The sequence below is a fragment of the Pongo pygmaeus genome, chromosome 9 (genome assembly GCF_028885625.2).
Source record: "Pongo pygmaeus isolate AG05252 chromosome 9, NHGRI_mPonPyg2-v2.0_pri, whole genome shotgun sequence".
NCBI classification, from domain to species: Eukaryota; Metazoa; Chordata; class Mammalia; order Primates; family Hominidae; genus Pongo; species Pongo pygmaeus.
Window position 1 is genome coordinate 126,357,833 of NC_072382.2, and position 26,468 is coordinate 126,384,300.

At 42.8% G+C, this 26,468-nt stretch overlaps 2 protein-coding genes across 4 annotated transcripts; both read left to right on the top strand.

Moving 5' to 3' along the window:
* Positions 1–2,134: 2,134 nt before the first annotated feature.
* Positions 2,135–12,209, top strand: PANX3 (pannexin 3). The gene is made up of 4 exons (XM_054441726.1): positions 2,135–2,442; positions 3,680–3,822; positions 8,095–8,309; positions 10,104–12,209. The coding sequence occupies exons 1-4, from the start codon at positions 2,262–2,264 to the stop codon at positions 10,741–10,743; spliced, it is 1,179 nt and encodes a 392-aa protein (XP_054297701.1). The 5' UTR covers positions 2,135–2,261; the 3' UTR covers positions 10,744–12,209.
* Positions 12,210–13,691: 1,482 nt separating this feature from the next.
* TBRG1 (transforming growth factor beta regulator 1) lies at positions 13,692–26,166 on the top strand. 3 transcript variants are annotated; one of them, XM_063671533.1, is made up of 11 exons: positions 13,692–14,080; positions 15,760–15,830; positions 16,498–16,730; positions 17,301–17,437; positions 17,732–17,878; positions 21,179–21,276; positions 21,538–21,648; positions 22,065–22,207; positions 23,398–23,446; positions 23,747–23,854; positions 25,858–26,166. In XM_063671533.1, the coding sequence occupies exons 1-10, from the start codon at positions 13,931–13,933 to the stop codon at positions 23,826–23,828; spliced, it is 1,221 nt and encodes a 406-aa protein (XP_063527603.1). In that variant the 5' UTR covers positions 13,692–13,930; the 3' UTR covers positions 23,829–23,854; positions 25,858–26,166. The 3 variants fall into 3 exon arrangements, with proteins under 3 accessions (XP_063527603.1, XP_063527604.1, XP_054297704.1); XM_063671534.1 differs by lacking the exon at positions 23,747–23,854; XM_054441729.2 differs by lacking the exons at positions 23,398–23,446; positions 23,747–23,854; positions 25,858–26,166 and adding an exon at positions 22,885–23,228 and having other exon boundaries at positions 13,693–14,080.
* The last annotated feature ends 302 nt before the right edge of the window (positions 26,167–26,468 follow it).

The following is a 26,468-nucleotide window of genomic DNA, read 5'->3' on the forward strand; positions in this document are numbered from 1 at the left end:
GAGAATCCAGACACATAAACACATGCACATGATTCCATTTACATAAAGTACAAAAACAGGCAATAAAATGGATGATTCTCATAAATACGATGTGGAGCAAAAGAAGCCAGACACAAAAGAGTAAATACACGATTCCATTTTCATAATGTATAAAAAGGCAAAACTAATCAATTAGAAGTTTATATAATGCTTACCATTTGGAAAAGCTAGAAGAGAGGAGCACAGAGGTGGTTTCTGGGGTGCTCATAATGTTCTGTTTCTTGATCAGATGAATATTTATTAAACTGCATCCTTATGGTATGTGAATTTTTCTCCAGTTTTTGGTTTTTAAAATTTTTTATTTCAATCGCTTTTGGGGTACAAATTGTTTTTGGTTACAAGGATAAACTGCATAGTGGTGAAGTCTGAGATTTTAGTGTACCCATCACCCAAGTTGTGTGCACTGTACACAATATTAAGGTGTGTACATTATTTCTCAATAAAAATGTATCTTTAAAAAGTAAAAGGATATACATGCATACAAACTAATAATAAACATTTGGCAAAAACATGCCTAATTAAAAGATACAGAAATGTGGTGTGGGGAGGGTAATGGGAAATAGAAATAAAGGGTCCCTTCTGCTACCCCATGATCCATACACTCCAGTTAGCACACGCATGGCAGCTCTGAATCCAAGTCGACCTCTAGCCTGTGGGATGGGGAGAGAGGTAAGCCCAGCCCCACCATTTGTGGCCTAGGAGAAAAAAGTTCAAATACAGGTCCACATACTATGTATCTAAAATATTAAAAGTTATAAACCAAGTTAACAAACTGTTAAATAAAATACGTTATCCCTGCTCACCTTGACATATATAGACACACACACCCCAGCTTCATAATGATCAGGAATGCCAGATTCAAATTTAGAATCCTCAGACTCTCCCAAGCCCCTGGCCCAATCTTCTCTTCCCAACTCAGCTAACACCCACATTGCAGAAAACCTCAGAACTGCATGTGTGGACACCCCAAGATTTATAAATTGCATCCAAACCCTGACAACCAGCCATTCCTTGGGCCTAGAAGTGCATACCAGCAGCACAATCTTCCCTTGGGTGGTTGCCCCTGAGAAAAAGGCCCACACAGGTCTGGGAAGCAGGCTGAGGCCATTTGGGCAGGGCCTTACAGAGTGGTTTCTAGCTGGGTGCACAGACTCTGAATGGACACATCCCCTTGGGCCCACGTACTCCTTGCCTCATGAGAAGGACACAGCCAAAGAGGATAAGGTTAAGAGCCTCTATTGCCAGTTTAAGGGCAACACTAGAGACAAGAGTGCCCTATTCTCCACTCACCCACCCCCACCAAATTGAAATAAGAGCTGACACTTCTGCTGCACTTTACAGTTTACAAAGCACCTTCACAAACAATATTCTTAATCGATCCCCACAATCTTGTAAGCTTGTTACATACTACCATTTGAGAGATGGGGAAACTGAGCTAAAAGTGACTTGCCTGAAGTCACACAGTTAAAACCTGAGTACTCCTAGGTCTCCAGTGGAGGAGTTTTCCCTCTGAATTTCAAAGGCTGTACTCTTTCCATGACTCTACACTGCCATGCATCCCCAGCTTTGTAAAGAACCCATGGGCTAAAAAGGAATTGGAAACTGTAAATATGTAGTTGAATCATTTTGGAAAAAAGACCATAGTCGGGGAAGGAAATCTAACACCAAATACAGAAAATTCTGGGAAAGAGTCTGGGCCCAGAGCAAAAATCATCACTGGGACAAAGACTACTATGTAGGGTAGCAATCCCAGCTGGGTCGTGGGGGCTCCATTCCCACTCCAAACCACAAAATGAGTGCCTTCAAAACATTTAAGCAATCCTCACCCAAATTCCACACAAATTACATGGAGGGGGGTCCTGGCTCCACAGCCCTCCTTCTCTCCACTGAAAATACTTTATTAATGACAGGGCAGCATAAAGCCACAGAACTCCATCTGCTCTAGGACAATCCAGACAGCAGCGTGGCACCAGGCCCAGGTAAGGCCCGACCCTCCTCCAACAAGGACCCACTAAGGCTATGCCTCCCTCTAATTAGCAGGGCCTGGCTCAGGGCCTGGGCAGTTATTTAGAGAACCATCGCCTGCTCCCAGCATAGATATCCATAAGGCTGGGGCAGCAGGCACTGTCTGCTCAAAGCCAGCTGCCTGAAGCTGCCGTCTCCTCATTCCACCATCCCAGGTCCCCTGCTGCCACCTCTGCACCCCCAAGCTCAGCAGCATCATGTCACTTGCACACACAGCTGCAGAGTACATGCTCTCGGATGCCCTGCTGCCTGACCGCAGGGGCCCCCACCTCAAAGGACTGCACCTGGAACTGCCCCTGGACCGGATAGTCAAGTTCGTAGCTGTGGGCTCCCCCTTGTTGCTGATGTCCCTGGCATTCGCCCGGGAGTTCTCCTCTGGTAAGTTGCTTCCAAGGCCCAGTGCACAAGAGAGACTCCCCCTCATGTCACTCTCTGCATGGGCTCTGAAGTGAGATGGTGCGCACAGTGACGGGATTCCATGACTTCGGGCTGGGCTGGATTATCCAAAAGGCAGATGGTGCATGAGTTCAGGGCACCAGCAAAGCAGAGGCACCAAAAAATTTTGAAAGTCATCTCCAAAATGTTACAGTAAAAAAAAAAAAGTTGTAATTTTAGTATTCATATATTTTATGTCATTTCAAATGATTAAAGCTTTATTTTGGTTTTCATTATGGATGAAAGAAGTTGACACCCCTGGTAATGCTTTTAGGACCTTAGACCTCTTCATGTTAGCTGGGCTGTCGCAAAGTCTCTTATTTGCTCTGGGCCCTCTTCCCACCCCTAACCCACCAACTCCAGGGTTATTGACTTGAGAACACGTGTTAAGTGCCTGAGAGCCACGCACATTGGAGATGCTGGGTAAACCCACTGCTTCCTGTCTACAAACCCCAGCCGCACACACAGACATTAGTATACACATGCATCTAGGGTTTCAGGTGCCAGATTCACTCAGCAAATCCACTACCTTTGTTAAAGAGAGTGTGGACTTCCTGAGAACTGAGACTTCTGGCTTTCCTTTCTGGCAGTGCCATTAGCTGACTACATTTCCCAAACAGGTGTGCCAGCCTCCCACCACCTCCTTATTCATCCACAACCAGGGCAGAAGAAATGGCTCCCACTTCTGCCTCTTTCTGGAGAATGATGTGAAAACAAAAAGGCAGGAACTCTCCTCCAAGCCCACTTTCCTTCCGGCATAATTTGCCCACCGTTTCTCTTCATTTAGGCTCAGAAGCCCAGGCAATTCATCCTCAACATTTTAGAGTCTAAAGGATGTCAGTTATTTCAGGAAAGAGACATCACCATCAAACCGCAAGCTTTCTGGTACCAGACTACAGGAGCACAAAAAGCCCAGGGGGTGCTCTGAGAGCAAAGAACCACCAGACCCAAAAGGCTGAGTCAGCACTGGCAAGCCCTGGCCATACAGTGGGATGCGTCCAGGAGTCCAGGAGTGCCCTGTCCTACCGTGACATGGCAGTGCTCAACCCAGAAAACTAAGGTGTGGGAAGAAGACAGTCCCTGCCAGAAACAGAAACTGGGGAAGAGTTAGACGATTGCCCCTGAGTCCCCACTCCTCCACTCCAACTCAGGCGGCCTCAAAGCTGTGTTCCTGTTGCAGGGTCTCCGATCAGCTGCTTCTCTCCCAGTAACTTCAGCATCCGGCAGGCAGCCTACGTGGACAGCTCCTGCTGGGACTCACTGCTTCACCATGAGCAGGACGGGCCTGGACAGGACAAGATGAAATCTCTCTGGCCCCACAAGGTAAAGCAAACTCTCTGTAAGGTCAGCTTCACGGCTGAGTGGAGTGGCGCAGAACCCCTTCATTCTACTCCCTCTTGCGTCTATCCCCACCACCCCTAACCCATTTATTTTGGTCACTTACTTTCATGTTTCAGGCATTCTCTGAATCTGGCAATCTTTGGTTGCTCACTTTTATCTAATTGGAAGCTTTGTGCCTAAGGGTGAGGCACATAAACAGGCAGACTTTGGTTTAAGGTGATCCCTTTGGTCTATTTCATTAGTATCTGAAATAATGACTCTGTAGTCCTTTCTCCTGAGCTCATCAGTTTCCTCCTAGAAGAGTCATTCAAACCTTAATTTGTGGGGAGGGGCGGGGAGCAGTTGGAATTCAGCCAGGCTGCCAACCCTCTAGAAACTCGGTTGTGGGTCTCACCATTCAGAGTTCACTCAGCCGCTCCCCCTTTCCCAGCATAGGCCCCCTGCCTCAATGGACCCAAGAGCAGAGTTTAATCTGGTTTAATCTCTCCAGGGAGTAACCGTCAAGCCTCTGTTAGGGGAGGGAAAGAGCAGCCGCTTGACTGCCTCACATTACAGAAAGGATCTGCGGGCTGCTTCTCACACAGATTTTTCCAACAAGATCCCTGTTTTCAGCCTCTCCTGCACTCTTGTTTTCAGAAGTACCTGGTGTCTCCAATTCCTGGTTCTGTGGTGAAAACCGCCTGCCTGTCCCTGCCTCCTCTCCCCATCCTCCCCAAGAGCTGGTGTCTTCTATCTTGCAACTGCTTTCTAGTTTTCAATATTGGGCTCCTTTGTCCCCTCTCCTGTTCTCTTTGACCTTATAAAAATATGTCTTCTTTTATGTCTCATTGTCATCCTAGTGGGGTTTTAGGAGGAGGCAGTGGTAACATGTATGTTTGATTCACGAGGTTTAGTCAGAAGACACTCGTAGCATTTTCTAGGCACGACAGTTTCAAGGTGTCAGACTGCCACAGTTCTAGGACTGAGACAAAACCAGAGACTTAATGGAAAGAGTTAATGAGATTTCTGTCACTGGAAGTTCAGGAAGGATCTAGATGGTAAAAAAAAAAAAAAAAAAAAAGAAGAAAGAAAAAAAATTCTGTGGTAGAGGAATTCACATATAAGAAAAGGATCAAATTGCCTGATAATCAAGATCACCAGAAAACTTTTTTTTTTTGAGACGGAGTTGTTTTGTGCTTGTCACCTAGGCTAGAGTGCAATGGTGCCATCTTGGCTCACTGCAACCTCTGCCTCCCCGGTTCAAGCGATTCTCCTGTCACAGCCTCCCGAGTAGCTGGGATTACAGGTGCATGCCACCATGCGTAGCTAATTTTTGTATTTTTAGTAGAGATGGGGCTTCACCATGTTGTCCAAGTTGGTCTCAAACTCCTGACCTCAGGTGATCCGCCTGCCTCAGCCTCCCAAAGTGCTGGGATTACAGGCATGAACCATAGCACCCCGCCACCAGGAAGCTTTTTAAACCCAAATTCTCAGGCTCCACTTCAGCCTACCGCAACAGAATCTCTAAGTATAAAGGAAGGGTTTATTTTCAAGAAACGCCCTTTCTTTTTTTTTTTTTTTTTTTTTGAGACGGAGTCTGGCTTTTGTCCCCCAGGCTGGAGTGCAATGGCGTGATCTTGGCTCACTGCAACCTCCACCTCCCGGGTTCAAGCGATTCTCCCGCCTCAGCCTCCCAAGTAGCCGGGACTACAGATGCCTGCCCCCATCCCTGGCTAATTTTTGTATTTTTAGTAGAGATGGGGTTTCATCATGTTGGTCAGGCTGGTCTCGAACTCCTGACCTTGTGATCCACCCACCTCGACCTCCCAAAGTGCTGGGATTACAGGTGTGAGCCACCGCGCCCGGCCAAGAAATGCCCTTTCGTAGCAGCAAAAAGTTTCTAATTTTCTCTAGAGCCTGGTGTGCCTTTCCCAACATATCTTTCTTGTTTAATTCAGAAAACACAAACACACACCTTTCTTTTCTTTTCTTTTTGAGACGGAGTCTTGCTCTGATGCCAGGCTGGAGTGCAGTGGAGCAATCTCGGCTCACTGCAACCTCCGCCTCCTGGGTTCAAGTGATTATCCTGCCTCAGCCTCCCGAGTAGCTAGGACTACAGGCACCCACCACCATGCCCAGCTAATTTTTATATTTTTAGTAGAGACAGGGTTTCACCATGTTAGCCAGGATAGTCTCGATCTCTTGACCTTGTGATCCAACTGCCTTGGCCTCCCAAAGTGCTGGGATTACAGGTGTGAGCCACTGCGCCTGGCCCCACACCTTTCTTTTCTACCCAGATGCAATGAATTATGTATCCTCCCTCTTTTTCTTCAAATTCTCTTCTGAAATAACAAAACATCCCTGGTTCAGGAGAAGCTATAAGTGAAGTAATCATTTAGGGAATAAGCTCCAAAATCAGATGGCCTATAGTTCTAAATCCTGGCTCTCCTACCTACTTGATGTGCAACCCTGCACAGGTTACTTAATCTTTTCATGCTTTGGTTTCCTTATCTGTAAAATAGAGATACTAAATTGTATCTACCTGATGACATCCTTGTGAAGATCAAATAAAAGAATGCATGTTAAGCACCTAGCAAAAATGCAGCTTTAAAAAATATTTACAGGCTGGACATGGTTGCTCACACCTGTAATCCCAGCACTTTAGGAGGCCAAGGTGGGCGGATCACTTGAGGTCAGGAATTCAAGACCAGCCTGGCCAACACGGTGAAACCCCATCTCTACTAAAAACACAAAAATTAGCCAGGTGTGGTAGTGAGCCCCTATAATCCCAGCTACTCAGGAGGCTGAGGCAGGAGAATTGCTTGAACCCGGGAGGCGGAGCTTGCAGTGAGCCGAGATCGCGCCACTGCACTCCATCCTGGGCAAGAGAGCGAGACTCCATCTCAAAAAATAAATAAATAAATAAATAAATAAATAAATAAATAAATAAAAATCTTTACAAGTGGAGATTTTACTGTAGGCAAAATAGTTGGCCCAACCCTGCTAGGTGTGGTAAGTATGATGAGGAAACCTAAGGAAAAGTCCCTGTGTTAATCTGCTAGAGCTGCTGAAACCAAGCACCACCAACTGGGTGGCTTCAACAATCAAAATTATCGTCTCAGGGTTCTGGAGACCGGAAGTCCAAGATCAAGGTGTCATCAGTATTGGCTCCTCTGAAGGCTGCAAGGGAAAGGGCTGCCAGGTTCCCACTCCTTGGCCTGTGAATCCAGTGCCCTGGGCAGTCTCCCTGTGTGCATGTCTGCTTCTTTACTTGGCTTTTTTTTAAAAAAAGAAAAAAAAAAAAAAGAACATCAGTCATAATGAATTGGAAGCCTACCCTATTCCAGTATGACCTCATTTTGAATTAACTAATTGCATCCACAACAACCCCATTTCCAAATAAGGTTTCATTCTGAGGTACTAAGAATTAGGACTTCAAGGTATGAATGGAGGGAGGTGGACATGGACACAATTAAACCCATATCAGTCCCTTATTGCAGGGAGCTAATGATGCAGTCATTGAGCAGACAAGACTTATGAATTCCTGAAAGTCAGCTTATAGATTAAATGCCTGAAAGAGCCCCCCAAAAAATCCCAAGACAGTGTCTGATAGTGTAGTTTGGCATTACCAAGAATCCAAAAATCAGAAAAGACCACTGTGCATCAGACAAGTCCAGAAGGTGACAGGAAAGAAATGGGATTTTCTCTCCCTTAGGACGACATGGCCTCTGCTGGCCATGATCCCTAGCTAGCTAGCTGCCCAGACTACTTTAAGGGAGGTAGGCAGATCGCTCTCTTTCTCCTTTTCTCTCTTTCTCTCTATATATCCCTCTCCTCTTCTCCCCTCCCCTCCCCTCCCCTCCCCTCCCCTCCCTTCCCCTCCCCTCCCTTCCTTTCCTCTCTCTCTCCTTATTCTCTCTCTCTATATATATCCCTCTCCTGTCCTCTCCTCCCCTCCCCTCCCTTCCCCTCCCCTCCCCACCTCTCCTCTCTCTCTCCTTATTCTCTCTCTCTTCTCCCTGGGACCCCACACAGACCCTGGATCAGAAAAGCGAAACAGGGGAGCAGGAAGGTGCACATTCCTTCTCAAGCAGGCCTCCCTGTACTCAGCCAGGTCAGTAGGGTGCCTCAGGGGCTGGGCCTGGGCTAGCCCATTCCCCAAACAGCCTTCCCCTGCTGAGGCAGGAACAGGGGAAAGGAGAGCCCCTCAGTCAGCGCTGTCACTCGGGGTCTCGGCAGCCCCGGCCTCCCTCCTCAGCTGCTCTCGCCCTGCAGGCCCTCCCCTACTCCCTGCTGGCCCTGGCCTTGCTCATGTACCTGCCGGTGCTGCTGTGGCAGTATGCAGCTGTGCCAGCCCTCAGCTCCGATCTGCTGTTCATCATCAGCGAACTGGACAAATCCTATAATCGCTCCATCCGCCTGGTGCAGCACATGCTGAAGATCCGGCAGAAGAGCTCCGACCCCTATGTGTTCTGGGATGAGCTGGAGAAGTGAGTTGTCTCTTCCACCTTTTTCTGAGAAATTCAGTCAAGCATTAAAATGATATCTTTGCATAGTCATCTTTAAATGCTCTTCCATGCCATCCTTCTCAAGAAGGCAAAGTGCTTAACACATCATCTCATTAACTTTCTATTGTTTCTGTAAAGGGAGAAAGGACTCTTCCTCTAGTGTACAGATGACCACACTGAGCCCACAAAGGGATTCATCTCTCTAGAATTCCACTTCATACACTACTGCCTTCAGAAACCTTAAATAGCTCCCTTCATGCCTACCAAAAAATACCCAAACTTTCCCAGATATGTGTGCAAGGCCCTCAACACACTGTCACCATCTACTTTTTCAAAACTTTAACTACCAGGTGACAGAAACCTTCCACCATACCTAGGCAGCCTCCTCCTTTTCCCCTGAACAAATTATTTATCTATGAAATCATTCTTCCACCTGCATACAGACACTGTCCTGGGTGCTTCTGATACATTCACGTGTATGTGTTGGGGGATGGAGGCAGGAGAGACAAAGCTGTACCTACCCATGTGGGGCTTACATTCTATTAAGGAAACACAGACAAATGAACAGAACACAGAGGTGAAATATATGTTCTGAGATAATAAGTGGTATGAAGAAAAGAAAAAGTAAAGTGGGGGCAGGAGGAAGCTGGAGGGATGGAGAGTGGTGTAGCTTTACACAGAGTGGCCAGGCTAGATGGCCCAAGGGGACATTGCATTAACATTTGAATTATATTGTCCCATATTTATGCACATACTCTATCTTCTGAAAAAAAAAATCCTCTCTATCTTTTGAAGCCCAGATTTCAGCCAATATTTTCCATAAGGGTTTCTGAACATTGAAGGCCATACTGTTTCCTCCCTCTCCTAACTTTTATAGCCATTGTGGTTTGTGTCCACTATTTTAGCAACAAACCAAGTGCCACTTTTATTCCATATTTGCATGTCTTATCTGCCCCTTCCCCACAAGCCAGGCTCTAAGCTTCTTCAGAGCACAAAGTGGCTTTCATGTACCTGAAACCAAAGCCCTCAACAAACATTTGTGAGCCAAATTATTTACATAAGATGAATGAATTGTCCCAAAGATCATACACAGAGTACACAGGCCAAGAACCAGAATGTACTTTTTTGGGGGGGTGGGTGGGGGAGACAGGGTCTCACTCTGTTGCCCAGGCTGGAGTGCAGTGGCACGATCTTGGCTCATTGCAGCCTCAATCTCCTGGGCACAAGCAATCCTCCCTCCTCAGCCTCCCAAGTAGCTGGAACCATAGGTGTACACTACTACACCTAGCTAATTCTTGTATTTTTTCATAGAGATGAGGTCTCACTATGTTTCCCAGGGTAGTCTCAAACTCCTGGGCTTATGGGACCCTTCCACCTCGGCCGCTGGGATTATGAGCATAAGCCACCATGCCCGGCCCAGAATGCACTTAACTAAACCCCCAATCCAATGCTAATTTCATAAGCCTATTGCTACCTAAAGATCCTAGTTCAGCTTAGAACTTTAGTCCACCTTGCTTGGCAGAAATCCAGTGTAACAAATCATTACTCACTGATCATGCACTGGGTTTATCACATTGAAGTCAGTACTTGGAGAATCAAGATATATTCATATGCCTCTGTTTGGGGGAGAAGCATGGTTATGCTCCGGAAGACAGATTTTCATGGGAACCAAGAATGCCATGTTGAAAACAGATCTGTTACTTTGTCACATGCCTCTCTTGGAGTATGGTTCTAAATGGTCACTACTAACCTTGCCTCCTTTCTTCCACTGCCCAGGGCTCGGAAAGAACGATACTTTGAATTCCCTTTGCTAGAGCGGTACCTGGCATGTAAGCAGCGTTCACATTCACTAGTGGCTACCTACCTCCTGAGGAACTCCCTCTTGCTCATCTTCACCTCCGCCACTTACCTATACCTTGGTCATTTCCATCTGGATGTCTTCTTCCAGGAAGAATTCAGCTGCTCCATCAAGACAGGGCTGCTAAGTGATGAGACCCATGTCCCCAGTCTCATCACATGCAAGCTGCCATCGCTGTCCATTTTCCAGATTGTTAGCCTCTCCATTGTAGCAATATACACCATATTGGTTCCAGTGATAATATACAACCTCACACGGCTATGTCGGTGGGACAAACGACTCTTATCTGTCTATGAGATGCTCCCAGCTTTTGATCTCCTCAGCAGAAAGATGCTAGGATGTCCCATCAATGACCTCAATGTGATCCTTCTTTTCCTCCGAGCTAACATCTCTGAGCTCATCTCTTTTAGCTGGCTGAGTGTCTTATGTGTGTTAAAGGATACAACCACCCAGAAGCACAATATTGACACAGTAGTTGATTTTATGACTTTATTGGCTGGCTTAGAACCCTCAAAACCCAAACACCTCACCAACTCGGCATGTGATGAACACCCATAGTTAAGAAACCATGGAGCAAGAAATCTTGTGGCAAGTCTCTCTCCTTCCTCATAAGGCATGCACCCTAACACACACACACACCAAAAAAATACGCACTTTAAAACTGCTAAGCTTGGATTTAACCGAATCAAATATCTTTTATCATGTTATCCTAAAAGTGAGAAGACATAACCAAGACATGGAAATAAATGTGAAAGCTGGAGCTGAAGAGTCAAAGAGCTAAAAAATTAAGTCTAGAACATTCTATGAGGATAGTATAAATAAAAAGAAATACAGTCTAGACACGCTGCAAGGAAAGAAGATTCTAAAGGCCATTTATGGAGGCAATTCCATATCCTTTCTTGAACGCACATTCAGCTTACCCCAGAGAGCAAGTGAGGCAATCTGGCAAGAGGTTAATAAAGATGTAAACCCCTGGAAACCCTTTGGTGTGGCCTGAAATCCTAGGAATTTACCCATCTTGCTTTGTAGAAGTTATCAACCTTGTCCAAGTCCTCTGTAGCTTCCAAAGTGCTGGGAGATGATGGCTTCAATTTGTAATCTGCTCTTAGGATGTAAGGACATAGTAGAACAAGGCCGGGGCCATGTCTCAGCCATGAGTGGAGCCTTCAGGTGCCCAGATACACTTTTCACCATCTAAACCAGGAACTCATTTCACCAGGGGCTGGGATTATGGGCTATGGACTCCTTCACAACTGTTAATGGGGCCAGGTATGCTTTTAATACTCCACAGGATACTATGCCTTCCCTTACAGCTAATCACTGAATAGCAAGCACTTAGAAATGGGTAGACAGTAAAGTGCTATTGAACTTCTTTCTTTTCTGATTTATCACCCCATTTTAGCTTCTAAATCCCATTCCTATGCCTGCAGTTAATGGAACTTTGATCTGGCTTCAAAGACCACACTCAGACACAATATCATGCTGTCTGCCATTTTATATTTCTTTTTAGAGCTACACATTATGCATTTCTTTAGAGAATTTTTGCATAGGCCATTTAGACCCTTCTTCGTATAGTTAAGTAGAAAAGTTACGTTGCTTCTGACAGATTCAGGTAAGTTTACCTAACACAAGCAAAGAGCTGATAGATGGTTTCCTATTGTCACTGGGTCAAAGTCCAACTCTTCAGTTGGTACACAAGACTTTTCATGACCCAAAAAACCCTACTTACTGCTTCAGTCTCTCCTCTTGCTTCTCTCTACACACATCTTTCACACTGATCGACTACTTGCAGTTCCCATGCTGCTCACAATGCTGAGCCTTTGCATATGCTGTCTCCACCATCCAGCATGCCCTCCTTTGTTCTTCACTGGGCCAACCAACCACTACCTCTCCTTCAGAGTCTGCCCAGGTGTATCTCCTTTAAGAAACCTTTCCTATCTCCTCCCTCCTTCCCTGACTGGGTGCTGCCAAATGAAATAAAACCTACCTCTGAAATAAACTTATTATACCATATTAACATTGCCAATTTACTTGTCTGTCTTTCCTTCTTAAATTAAGGTTCTTAAAGGGGGTATCATAATAGGCACTAGGTAAATATTCTTCTAAACAAATAAGGACTGAATGAGTTGCTCAGTGGCATGACATTTGTGGAGCACACAAACCCAGCCTCTAAACAGTCCTATATGGAAAAAGCTTTGGACGCAAAGATGTGCTTTTAATGGAATTGACCAAAAAGTCAAAGAACATGGAAATAATTATGCAAAATATTATATAGCCATAACTGGAAATATTAACCAGCCACTTAAAATTATGCTTATAAAGAAGCTATACTAACATCTGTGAAACTGAAATGATACAATGGTAAATGAACAAAAAGAAAACTTTATTTTCAGTATTATCTAACCTATACAAAAATGCATAAAATATTAGACACATATACTAACATGGTAAAAGTAGTTCATTCCAAGTGGTAGCATTATGGATTTTTAAACCTTTCTTGTACTACATTTTCTAAATTTCTAAAGTTCGAATGAAGTGTTTTATAAGTGTAAGGAAATGTTTCCAATGAAGAAGAAACAGAAAATATCTTCATGCAAATCCCACTAAAGTCCATTGGCCAAAACAGCCTGCAAACTAGGACAAAGGATAGCACTTTTCTTCCCCCTAGATGTGATACATGTATATGAAAATAAATAACACAAGTAAAGTCAGACCCCAAACCCTGCAAGGACAAAATACAGCACAACAGCAATTTTTTTTTTTGAGAGAAAAAACTAGAGAGTTACTGAACTAGTTATTGGCATCGCTGGAAGAAGATGCAAGCCTTCTGCCATCCAGCCTGGGTCACTTACCAATACCGCACCCTAAAGATTTTTCCATCCTCCCTAATTTTAAATAGACCTTGGTTGTAAAGTTAGAACCACATAAATGTACATATTATGTACAGAAATACACTTCTGGTTTCACTAGACAAACATTTACTGAGTGCCTACTTAGTGCTAGTATTAAAACTGCGTGTTAAATCTCTCATCTTCCCTACTATAAAGAGCCAAGGCCTTTCTTCCTATTCACTACTGTGTTCCCAGCTCCTGGGAAGATGATAGCATTAGGAGGCCCTGCAAACACATTTCTGTGAGCTGCAGAAAGGAACGAAGCAGGGAAAGAAACAGAGTTCCAGCACTTGGGTTCACTTTGTCCTACAGTCTGGGAAAGCCTGTCTGCACGAAGCATGAAAAACGTGTTGAAACGCAGTGGCCCGGCGGGGGAGAGTGAATGAGAGCTCGGTTGGTAAGCTTTTTGTTAGTTCGTTAGTTCAACTATAGTATCCTTCAGCTAAGCATACAGATGCCCGAGGCCCGGATTCCGATTCCGGCCGCCGGCCCTCCCTCCTCTCCTCATCCAGCACTAGCCCCAGCGGTCCCTTTCCTCCCGGCGCCCCGGAACGCACCGTCCAGACCACCCTACTCTCCGTGCCCCGGAAGTTACACGCTGCCGACACCGGGACGTAACTTCCGGGAAGGGCTTACTTCCAAGACAGACACGGAAGTGCTGGGAGGCGCCGGGAGCCAGTTCGGTTGCGGGTGTCTTTGGCCCTGCGGTCAGCCCTGGGAACGTCCCGGAGAGCTAGATTCCTAGAGGCCCGATTCCGCTAGCCCGGAACAGACAAAGCCAGCGCTCCCACCCGCTCCCCGACTTAGGATCCGATGCCAGCAGCGTCCTGGGGCCCCCGTAGCGGGGCTGGACCATGAGCCTGCTGGACGGCCTCGCCTCCTCGCCGCGGGCTCCACTGCAGTCCAGCAAGGCCAGGATGAAAAAGCTCCCGAAGAAAAGCCAGAATGAGAAGTACCGGCTGAAGTACCTGCGGCTGCGCAAAGCGGCCAAGGCCACGGTGTTTGTGAGTCTGACCCACGTCCAGCCGGTCCCCGCCTGGAGACTCCCTCACAAAATCTTTCCCCAAGCTGTTCCCCCTTCCCAGGGTGACAGTATTAATACAGTGTTGGCTTTTCCGTATACATTACTACTTGTTAGCCTTCTGTCCTTGGACAAATTACGTAATTTCTCTGTGTCCTCATCTGTAAATGAGCTAGTAACTGCCTTGCAGAATAATGAATATTAAATGAGCCAAGAAAAGTGCTTGGTGCGTAAAAGACATGCCAATAAATTTTAGTCATCGTTATTACTGCAGAACTCTAGGAAATGTGTTTGATTCTCGAGATACAGCCCTGAGAATTAGGCATTATTTGTAAAATGAGAACACTGAAGCCCAGAGAGGTGATTTGCGCAAAAGTACTGTATCAGAGCCCTGACTCCAACTTAGATAACCCTGATTCCATTTTATGACTTCCAGTACACAGACTATTTTCTGAGCACCTCACATCCCCATACCTGACCCTTTGCCCAAAGAGGTACGTGAAACTTTCAGTAATTTCCCCCCTCTGACCTTTGAGTGTTCCAAGTGTTTCTTCCTTTACTGGAGAAGCACTGGCTTTATTGAATGAATAAACAATATAGCTTGCCAGCCATCCCTTTATATTAGAATATTTTGGCTTGCCTCAGTGCTTGGAAATAGGGGTGGAGTCCCCAAATGTCCCCCCACATCCAAGTCAACAGTTCATCTCTTCTCTCTACCAAAAGCTTGAACATCTCTCAGCATTTTTGGAAGCATACGGAAAGGTTCAGAAATTAGAATACACATTCCAAAAACACTTATTCAGCACTTGCTATGTGCATTGCTTGCTATTTGCGCTGGAGAGAAACAAGAAAAGTAGAACTAAGAGAACTTGGCATCTGATTGACTGCTCCCTTTCTTTTATCCCCTATACGTCAAAGGTACCTAAAGCTTGGAATTTATGTTATTTCAAGGATGTTGGTTCCATCAAATACATGAAGAAGATTTTGTGAAGAAAAAGCGATGTTGTTTTGAACATTGAGAGTTTGAGGTTCCACCTATGGGGCATTCAGATTCAGCATTCCCCTCAGGATTGGTGCTTGGGAGATAGATTGAGTCATCAGTTACAAAAAAAGAAAAAAGATAATACTTGAATTCATATAAGTAGATTATGAAGTTTAAGAATTTTACACACTAAATTTGATTTTGTTCCGTCCAGTTTTTCTCTGTTTGGGTTAGATTGGCTTTGTAAGTTTTTCAAGAGTTGAGGCACTTGGGAATAGACAGTTTTCATATTTATAGTATTTAATTTAAGCATCTATGGATTTAGGCAGTATGCCTTTTTCTCTGCCGAAGGCTATACTAATTAGGGTGATCATTAATCTTGGCTTGCCCAGGACAGTCCTGGTTTACCATATTGTTCTGGCATAAGCATTAATAGTACCCCCTTTTCACTCAAAGATGTCCCAGATTGGATAATAAATTACATAGCTATACCCTGTCCATAGTAGAACCTGACTACCTTTACCTATGGATTTATTTATAGTTTGTCACACGGTAGAATAGCTCCTCCTTCTCACTCAGTAATACAAGCTTTTTTGGTTTGAAATGTGGATCCTCTTCCCAGCATAATAATGTGATTTTTTATTCATTTTATATGATTATATTCAAATTTTTACTTAAAGGAAAATGCTGCTATTTGTGATGAAATTGCTCGTCTTGAGGAAAAATTTCTTAAAGCAAAAGAAGAAAGAAGGTGAGCTGGCTTCATTTTGTGTTCAGCATCACCTTTTTGGTGATTGATTTGGTGACTGATAATGGTGTTACTGCTCTGGAGATTTTTTTTCCCAGTGGGATTTATGCGCATCGCACAGCCCCTTGGCCACTTGATCAAGTACAGAGAAACTTAGAACCTGAGGCATTGGTTCCTGCACACTCAGGTTATGTTGGGCCATGGTGATGAGACAGCTCCTCTACTCATCTTTCTGAAAAAGCCGTCTTGCCACATCTAATAAATAATCTTATTAAGATTATTTAATCTTATGGCCCAATTATAAAAGCCAAGTGATAAAAGCAACTGCCTCTCATTCTACAAATATTTATTCTGTACGTACTATTCTGTGCAAAGCACAATGGGTATATATACATGTGTAAATAATGTGCCTTTCGGAAGCCTAACACCCTCCAACATCAAGGTAGAGGAACCGTCCAGATGCAAGAGATAAGCTACAGTTCTTATCCTTGGCCTCTTGAAGTACTGATTATCCTCCAGGGCTTTACGATTCATAGGGTCTAATAAGAACCTTTCTTTTATGAGTATAGTAATCTTTGTATACAATTCTGGCTTTTCCCAGTACTTGAGTAAAATACTGAATTGAGAATACAGAAGTTCATTTCTCTGCTCTTTTCCTTCCTGATCTCAGGTACTTGCTAAAGAAGCTCCTCCAGCTTCAGGCTCTAACTGAAGGGGAAGTACAGGCTGCAGCTCCTTCCCACAGTTCCAGTTTGCCCCTGACTTATGGTGTGGCCAGCTCTGTGGGAACTATACAGGGAGCTGGGCCTATTTCAGGGCCCAGCACTGGGGCTGAGGAACCATTTGGGAAGAAAACTAAGAAGGAGAAAAAAGAAAAAGGCAAAGAGAACAACAAACTGGAAGGTACTTTGGGGAGATGATATCAGTTGCCCCAGTGACTCACCTACTAATGACAGTTAGACCTGGTACTAACTGACAGACACACACAGCTACAGATATACTTAGAGTCTCATCTGGTTCTTAAGGAGTCCTAAGAGCCCTTGAGAAACAAATGTCAAATGTATTAGAGCCACTTTGGGTGGAGAAATTCTAGCTAGACTTCGTTAAATGCAAGGGGAGCAGACTGAGACTTCCCCCTTCCCCCAACTCTCTGGGTTGCATTCCATTTAGTCTTTCCTAGAGGCAGGGAAATGGGCTAGGTGGCCTTTGGAGCACACTGCTGGCTTGGGAAATTTCTGATCTTACAGATGAAATAAGAGGCCTTAAAAAGTATAAGGCCTTTAGCTCCTAAGCACTAATCTGGGAAGGTTAGAAAGCTACTCACAGGGCTTTGGGCGAAAGCCCCATATGCCCATTCAGTAAGTATGTAAAACCAGGATTGGCTTATTGCCCTTACCATTCACGTGCAAATTTATCCCTTCCCTTCAACATTGGGAGGGGCCTAAAGTGGGTGACCCCAGATTTGCGTTTCAGTTCTGAAGAAAACATGCAAGAAAAAGAAAATGGAGGGAGGTGCTCGCAAGCTGGTTCAGCCCATTGCCCTGGATCCCTCAGGACGGCCTGTGTTCCCCATCGGACTAGGGGGTCTAACAGTATATAGCCTGGGGGAGGTGAGTGAGACCAGCGATATATAGAGAGGAGAATCAGGGAAATATGGGAATGGGGTTGAGCCTTCCCTCCCTGTTCGCATTAGCAGCAGCCCCTTGCTGATCCATACCAACCCCAGAATATCTCCAGTCCCTGCAAAACCAGGTCAGTGTTGTCTGCTACACAGCCTACTCTCTGTCTTTGTGTGATTTGTCACTCTCTGCAGCCCCAAAGTGGTTCTAAAGGCTACCACAGGAAACTGGACTTCTAAATTCTTCAGTGACTTCAATCCCAGGTTGGGGGAATGTTTTTTATAGATCATCACCGACCGACCTGGCTTTCATGATGAGAGTGCCATCTACCCCGTGGGCTACTGCAGTACTCGAATATATGCCAGCATGAAGTGCCCAGACCAGAAGTGTCTATATACCTGTCAGATCAAGGATGGTGGTGTGCAGCCTCAGGTACCCCCTCTAGTAATAACCACTGTTTGTCTTTAGAACCTTCTCTGTGCCAGGATATGTATTACCTGTTCTGATACCTTACAAGGTAGATATGTATAATCACCATTTGGGTAATCCCAAGGTGCAGAAAAGTGGCTGGCCCTAAGTCACACCTCTGCCAATAAGTGGTTGAGTTTGGATGTGAATCTATTATCTGTCTCATTCTCAAACTGATGCTCTTTTCTCTTGAACCATGCTACTTCAACTGCTGACTTTGTGACTATGTGAGGCTTGATCAAGCCTACTTCTGTGAGGTACAGGCCAAAATAGAAGGAAGATTAGTTTGATACACTGCCATTTCAAGTTGGACCAAGATGGAGTTAGCAAAGAAATTGCATATTAGTTTCTGGCTGCAAATACTCTTAAGGACCTGAGAGTCTTAAATCCTAGTCTTACTAAATACCTTTTTTCATCCTTCTCAGTGCTAAGATTTGAGACAGTACATTTTCCCCAACCATCATCTCCTTATTGTTAGGGAAAAACAAAAAAATAGACCATTTTCAGAGTTCTAAGCTTCACTGAGGAAGTTACAGATCACTAGAAAGTAAGGTAGAAGGAAGTAGAGGCAAGGTAAGGAACCTTTGAGCAGAAGCTGGGAGAACCCTGAGACGGCTTGACTTCTTGTAGATAATATTGCATCACGCCTGTCAGAGCATTGTTAGGCATAGTTGAGAGCTTATGTGACCTCAATTATGCAATAGTTTCTTTAGAAAGACTCATTATTGTAACGGTATACCATATTTATAATACATCTATAAATGCAGTGCAAATCTAATCAAAAATCCTAGTAGAAATTGACAAGCCGATTCTTAATTTTCTCTGAAAAACAAAATGCTAGAACATTTTTGAAAAAGAAGAATCTGTGGAGTTTTTAATTTTCTTTTTTAGGTCATTAACCTACCTGGACATTATTTTTAGGTGTATGAGCTAGGAATCTAGCTTCAAATTTTGTTCCAACTAACGACAAGTAGCTGTTTTTTATATATATATATATATATATATATATATACACACACACACACACACTAAATATATGTAATTCTTGTATCTCTTTCCAGATGATTCCTTTTTATTGATCTATTTGTCTATACGTGTCAATATGACTTTTTATTACTTTAGCTTTATTGAATATTTTATTCTATAAATATGTTAAAGGAAAATGTAAAAGAATTTTTTATAATCTTAGGGTGAGATGAAAAGGCTTTCTTTAGCAAGACATGAAACTTAGAAGCCATAATGGAACATAATAACATATTTAACTATTAAAAATGTGAACTCTTCTGAATGGCAAAAGACACCATGATCAGAGTTAAAACACAAGCAATAAACAGGAAGAAAACGTATGACAAAGGATTAATACCAAATAAAGTGCTCCTGTAGAGTAGGAAAAAGCAATATTAAAAAAAAAAAAAAAAAACCCCACAGGCATTTCACAGAAACAGTGCAGATGGTAAAGTGTGGGCCTCATCAGTAAGTGGGGAAATGCAAATAAAACAAAACTGACATCTTATTTGGCTCATAGGCGCATATCAGAGGGATTAATAATATCCAGTGCTGGCCGGGGTGGAGGAAAACAAGTACACATTAGTAGGAGTGAAAATTGGTAGTCTTCTGGGAGGGCAACTTGGCAGTATCAACAATTTTAATATGTGTATCATTTGACCCAGAATATATCTAGATAGTCTAGTATCTAGACTGTACTAGGTACACATTTGCACCTAGAGAAATGTGCAAATGTGAACAAAGTAACATGTAACAATGTTCATTGTAGCAGTATTTGCGATAGCAAGAAATTAGAAATAGCCTAAATACCTATCAATGAGAAAATGGTTAAATAAAATATATCCACCCTTGTATGTACAGCAATTAAAAGAATGAGGTAGATTTATACATTAGTACTAACAAGGAAGTATCTTCAAGACTAAAGTATAACATTTCTATCTTTAACGCTCTTTACTCAAATAGGGTAAAAATTTCAGTACAAAAAAAGTAATTGAAATAGACATGACAAATACTAAATAGTAGAGCAATCCTGGACTATTTGAAATTAATTACACACAGCAAAATTAGCTGGGCCTGGTGGCGTGCGCCTGTAGTCCCAGCTGCTGGGGAGGCTGAGGCAGGAGAATGGCGTGAACCCGGGAGGCGGAGCTTGCAGTGAGCCAAGATCACGCCACTGCACTCCAGCCTGGGAGACAGAGCAAGATTCAGTCTCAAAAAAAAAGAAAAAGAAAAAAGAAAAATTAATTGCTCACGGTTTTTTCATTTATTAGCTGAGAAATAAATATAAAACATTAGAATCTTAACCTGGCAAGATATGCCATTGGTTGAAATAAGAAAACCACCATTGACTGAAACCACTCACAAGAGAATTTATTACTGACAAAATTGACAGATCTCTAAAATTTGACACAGTAAATTGAATCCAGTGAAATAATAACCACAGAAGAAAACTAACAGTAGTAGAAACTATACTCAGTAAAAATTGCTTTGACTTTTTTTAGAAATCAGTAGTGCTCAATGTCATTCTAAGAAATTATACAGAAAATAAATTAATCCTGTTCAGGATAATTTGACTGAAGTAAACATTGAAGAACTAGAAACTGTTTAACTGAACTTTCGAACTAGTCAAATAATTTAATTGACTAGATAGAACTTGTTACAGAAATATTTTCCTGGCAAAAAAATCATTGTGCTTTATAGAAAACTGGCCAAATAATTAAATCAGCTAGTTAACTTGTTAGATTTGTTACAAAAATATTTTCTTGGCAAAAATTCCTCAGAATTAGTGTAATTTCAATGCAACAGTTTCTTTTTATTAACATAACCAAGATATTTTTAACATTCAAAATGAAAGTAAATACAATGAAATGGCAGTTTGCAGTCAGCCTGTTTCTCTTAGATCTTGTAAAACTGACTTAAAAGATTACATGGAGAGTGATCTCATTTGTTTTTAAAATACCATTTGTATGTGTATTTAAGGATATAAGTAAGTGGATTGGAAAGGTATATAACAAATTAAATGCTCACTTTTGGAAAGCCGTCAGCCAAGAAAGGTAGAACTGAAACAGTCAAAGGACTTTCTCTAGGTACTTGGATTTGTTTACATTTTTAGCAGCCCTATAGGAAAGTATTTGTGTCCCTTCTGAAGATGGTATACATCAGCTTCAAGTTCCAGAGTAAAGAAATATCTACAGAGTAGTATGCCCCTCTCTCCTTCCTTCTTGAGGATTGATCTCATTGCTCGTTTGTCTTTCTCAGTTTGAAATTGTTCCTGAAGATGACCCCCAGAATGCCATTGTCAGCTCTTCTGCAGATGCTTGTCATGCAGAACTGCTCAGGACTATAAGCGCTACTATGTAAGTTGACCAAAAGCTTGCAAATAGGCTAAAAGATCACTGTTGGTACAGTGAAACCTTTTCTCTTGCTTTTAATGAGTGGAGAGGCCTTATTTTATAGAAACCTATCCTGGATCCTCCTGACGTCATACCAACTAGAGCCTCCACATTATCAAAGTCAAGAAAGCTTATCCTGTTTGTTCATACCACTATTCTGTTCTTAAACCCATCTTCATCTCCCGCTAAGCTCTCAAACTAAAAAATTATCCCTCTCTTGTTTAGGGGGAAACTAATGCCTAACCTGCTTCCAGCTGGAGCTGACTTTTTTGGATTTTCTCATCCAGCCATCCACAACCTGATCCAGAGCTGTCCAGGAGCTCGAAAATGCATCAAGTAAGTGTGATCAAATTCATTCCCTTGAGAAAAGCTCAGTGATCAGCCGGCCAGGGACTGGCAGTTCCTACTTTGTTCACTGACCTTCTGTGTTCAAAGCCTGCCTGCTTCTCAACCAGTATGCCTCAGTATTGGTCCCCTTCGCCCTCTGGACAGGTGAGCAAGAGCCAGGACTCCACTGTTCGCTGATTATTACTATTTTCTGTGTGTACCATGACAGCAAAAGGGGTGGGAAATCTAGCAGAATAATTTGTCACTAAAGAGGCCTGCTTATTTATTTTAGGTTTTTGTTAGCAAATATGTGTTTTAGATATATATGGGAGGAATATAAAGAAAAATTACCTGATCCCTTTGGTGATAGGAATGGGTATTTATGTCTAGCAGATAACTCTCAAGGGTTTCCCTTGATTCTGCAGTTACCAGTGGGTGAAATTTGATGTGTGCAAACCTGGAGATGGGCAGCTACCTGAGGGGCTGCCAGAGAATGATGCAGCTATGAGCTTTGAAGCCTTTCAGAGACAGATCTTTGATGAAGATCAGAATGATCCCCTTCTGCCAGGTATCTTTAACTTTACCTTTCTGGTTTGAAAATTGACTGTGTTTAGGCTACCTTCCCATCTTCACACATAGCCAAGTACCCTAAATATCTATGCATTGAGTGATAAAAGCTTTCACTGAATCAGCCTTGCAGAGTGCTGAGTCAGAGGGGGACCTGCGGCCTGCGTAGCTTCCTAGATTACTCACAGATGTCATGGGGAGCACCTGCGATCATAGTAAGGCAGGGTACCCCAGAAACTAAGGTATCTCATTCTGTAACCTAAGCAAGACGGGAGCAGAACACCAGGGGAAAGTTTACTGTGCAGGGAATAACATTTCAAGTGAAGTCAGTGGGGTCAAGTCAAGGCCTTGGCCCTGCCTGTGTTCCATGAATTCCTCCCACAAATGAGTGATCAAGGGTTCAGCCTTTGGGGTCATATAGGGAAAACTCTGGGTTAAAAAATGGAATTGAAATTCTCACTCTTTGCCTAATATACTGTATAACCCTAGGCAAGTCACTTAAACTGTTTCAAACAGTTTTCACTGTAAAAGTATCTGTCCTATCTTAACAAAGGCAAAATTGAGCTGACAAATGCAAGGGTGTTAAGGAATTGATTGAAAGGACATGTACGTGTCTGACCAAAACAGTCTGCTCAGACTCCCAAGCAGCAGTGGAACTTAAGGAATTGTTTTCTTCAGGATCCTTGGACCTCCCAGAGCTTCAGCCTGCAGCCTTTGTGTCTTCTTACCAGCCCATGTACCTGACACATGAACCCTTGGTAGATACTCACCTACAGCACTTGAAGTCTCCATCACAGGGTAGCCCAGTCCAGTCTTCAGATTGAACAAGAAGGGATCAGATGCCACATCATTTTCGTCGTGATTAATTTAACTTAAACTAAAATTTTGGGTATACGGAAGAAGGCAGCAATTCAGAAGTAAAGAAGATATTAACATATTTCATCATGGAGGGTCCTGTGGTGATGGTTTTCCCTGGGAAAAACTTCAGCTGCTTTATTTTTAGTAATAAATTTCTCTCGTCAGTTCTGTTTATTTTCGTCTTGTTGTAATCGGGATATAATTTTTGTTGCTTAGTTCTGCCTGAGGTAAACTTCAGCCTCTTATAAACAAGAGTGATAGAGAGCTGCAGGCTGCTACAACAAATACCATAGACAGGTTGGTTTATAAATAACATGAATTTATTTCTTACAGTTCTGGATGCTGGGAAGTCCAAGTTCAAGGAGCGCAGAGTCAATGTCTGGTGAGGGCCCACTTCCTAGTTCTTAGCCGTCTTCCTGCGGTGTCCTCACGTGGTAGAAGGGGAAGGCAGCTCTCCGGGGTCCCTTTTATAAGATCACTAAGCCCGTTCATGAGAGGTCTGCCCTCATGACCTAATCACCTCCCAAAGGCCCAACCTCCCAATACCATCACATTAGGGGTTAGGATTTAACTTATGAATTTTGGGGAGATGTAAACATTAAGTCTGTAGCAGCAGCTGACTAACGAGGGAGATAGGCAGATTCTGACAAACTTCTACTGTTTATTCTGATCCTAAATCAAGGAATATCAAGTCCCAGCCCCTGCAACCCAGGCTGCTGCTTAATTTTCATGTCAGTATCATCAAAATCCAATGTTCTGCTTAAACTCAAGATGGAAAGTCCAGTCCAAGGTACACTGCTCATCTTTTTCTTCACATTTTGCACATCCTTCAAGGGGATCTTTAACCTCTTTAACCCTTTGTATTGCACCTCAGATAATGTGCTTTTAAAAAAGCTCAGTACATTGAAACCATATGATAACACAAATTCACATATAATTGGGGGTTAGTCCCATCCTCTGTAACAGACTTAGTCCTGTCTTTTCATTAGCCATGTAAAAATATAACTCCATGTTCCATGCAAGTGGATTTTTGGACCCTGTTAATAGCATTAAGGTAGAGGTTCACTGTATCACCTAACACCTCAACACTACCTGTGGGATGCCTTAGTTACCCATCACCAGGTTACCAAGCACTGTCTGGAAACGGGGGGACAAAAGGACCCAGAAGTAGAAGAATGGGAATGGAGTGGCGAGAATTGAATGGTTAATGCACTACCATTCATAATTGCCAATTGAGGACAACACAAATGGGATTGGTATTTTATAGTAATAAATCTGACCAGCAGAGGGAAGGTTCAGGCAGCAATGTTTAGAGCACACCACACTGGCCACTGTAAACTCAGAAGCTAAGTTAACTGGTATTTTATGATTTTGAGTATAGTCTTTTTATAAGTTGTATACATTTTACAATGTAAAAGAAACAAGTAAACTTTGTATAATAGCAAATCGGGAAAGGGATTGCTTAAAATGTTAATGCAGTGTTTTTCTTTTTTTCTCTGCATAAATGGCTTGAGCATACTGGCACTTACACAGAAATGATATATGCTGCTTTTATCATATAACAAATATTTTCCCACTATTACAGCCTGAGTAATACCCATATTAAAAGAGCCTCATTTTAGAAAGACATTTAAAATTTTTGGAACACATCACATAGAGAAAGGTTGAACTGGTTTTTCAACTATAATGCGTATACAACTATAGGGTGTACGTATACCACATATACATATACTTGTATGGAGATATGTGTAAAATGTTTTTGCTATGGATCATGGATTTAAGAAACTTGAAAAGCCGGGTGCAGTGGCTCACGCCTGTAATCCCAGCACTTTGGGAGGCCAAGGCAGGTGGATCAAGAGGTCAGGAGATCGAGACCATCCTGGCTAACTCGGTGAAACCCCATCTCTAATAAAAATACAAAAAATTAGCCAGGCGTGGTGGCATGCGCCTGTAGTCCCAGCTACTTGGGAGGCTGAGGCAGGAGAATTGCTTGAACCCGGGAGGCAGAGGTTGCAGTGAGCCGAGACTGCGCCACTGCACTCCAGCCTGGGCAACAGAGCAAAACTCCATCTCAAAAACAAAAAACCTTAAAAAACACTGCCATAGTATAAACTATCTTTTCATCTATCAGATTGTTAAGGATTTTTTTTAATTTGACAACATCCAGTGTCAATGAGGGTGAGGCAAAACAGGACTACCTTGGTGAGAATGTAGTTGTTTCATCCTTTGGGAGGGTTAAGCTGTAGATACCTAAATTTTAAATATATATTTATCCTCTTCCACGTTAGGGACCCTAAGAAATAACTGGACGAGTGTGGTAGGATGTTTGCATGTGATATTCATTACAGTATTATTTTAATAGTAGAAAATTGTTAAAAATCTGTATGTCCATTAATAGGAAATTGGTTAAATAAAATGAGGCTTCCACAAACTGAAACACTCTAAATCTATATTCTATTTACATAAGAAAGTTATTTGGGTAAAGTAAGTCAAAAACACAGATTACAAAATAATATGTAGTGTATAAAATTATATAACTCAAGTGAATGGTTCAGCAAAATAGTGTTTCTCTGAATGATGAATTTGGGGGTGAGTTTTACTTGCTTATACTGTAATGTCCAAATTTTCTACAGTGACTATAAATTTCATTTTAAACTAAAAAGTTCTTACATTTGGGGAAATACAGTGAATTCCCACATAATGTTTTAAATTACTCAGCCACTAAAAATAAATGTACATGACTTCATTAACATAGTCATTGCCTAAACCATATTTTTCACACTTGTATTCTAGGTTCCTGGAGGTGAAAGGAACCTGAACTTAGAGTTCTTGGCTACCGCTGGCTGCCCCCGAATTAGAACAGCCCATGGGGGTATGTGTATTGGGAGCGGAGGAGTGGACAGGTAGATTGACTTTCTCAGGCATCAATCTGTTACACGGTTCATGGTTTCTATGGGGCCAGATGCATGAGTGGTCAAAGCATGGGCAATAGGGGTTAACTGAACGAGTTGAATGCTAGGAAGTCCTCAGGGGAGCCAAAGTTCCTTGTAAAGTGTGTCGATTTTTTGTTTTTTAACTAAATAAAATCTTGGCACTGACAAAGTTATTCCTGCTGTTTAGAGCTACACCAGAACCCCTTGGAACTCTACAGAGGGGTAGAACTAAAGCAAAAACCATCATTCACCCTACAGAATGATTATAAATTTCATTTTCACACAGTAAAAAGTTCCTAAATTGGGGGAAATATAGTGAATTCCACATAATGTTTTAAATCATTCAGCCATTAAAAAATTTACATATGATTTCATTAATATATTCACGATCGATCTAAACCATATTTTTTACACTACGTAAAATACATTGTATATGTAGAGTGAGTGATGCTTTTTGCTTTAGTTCTCATT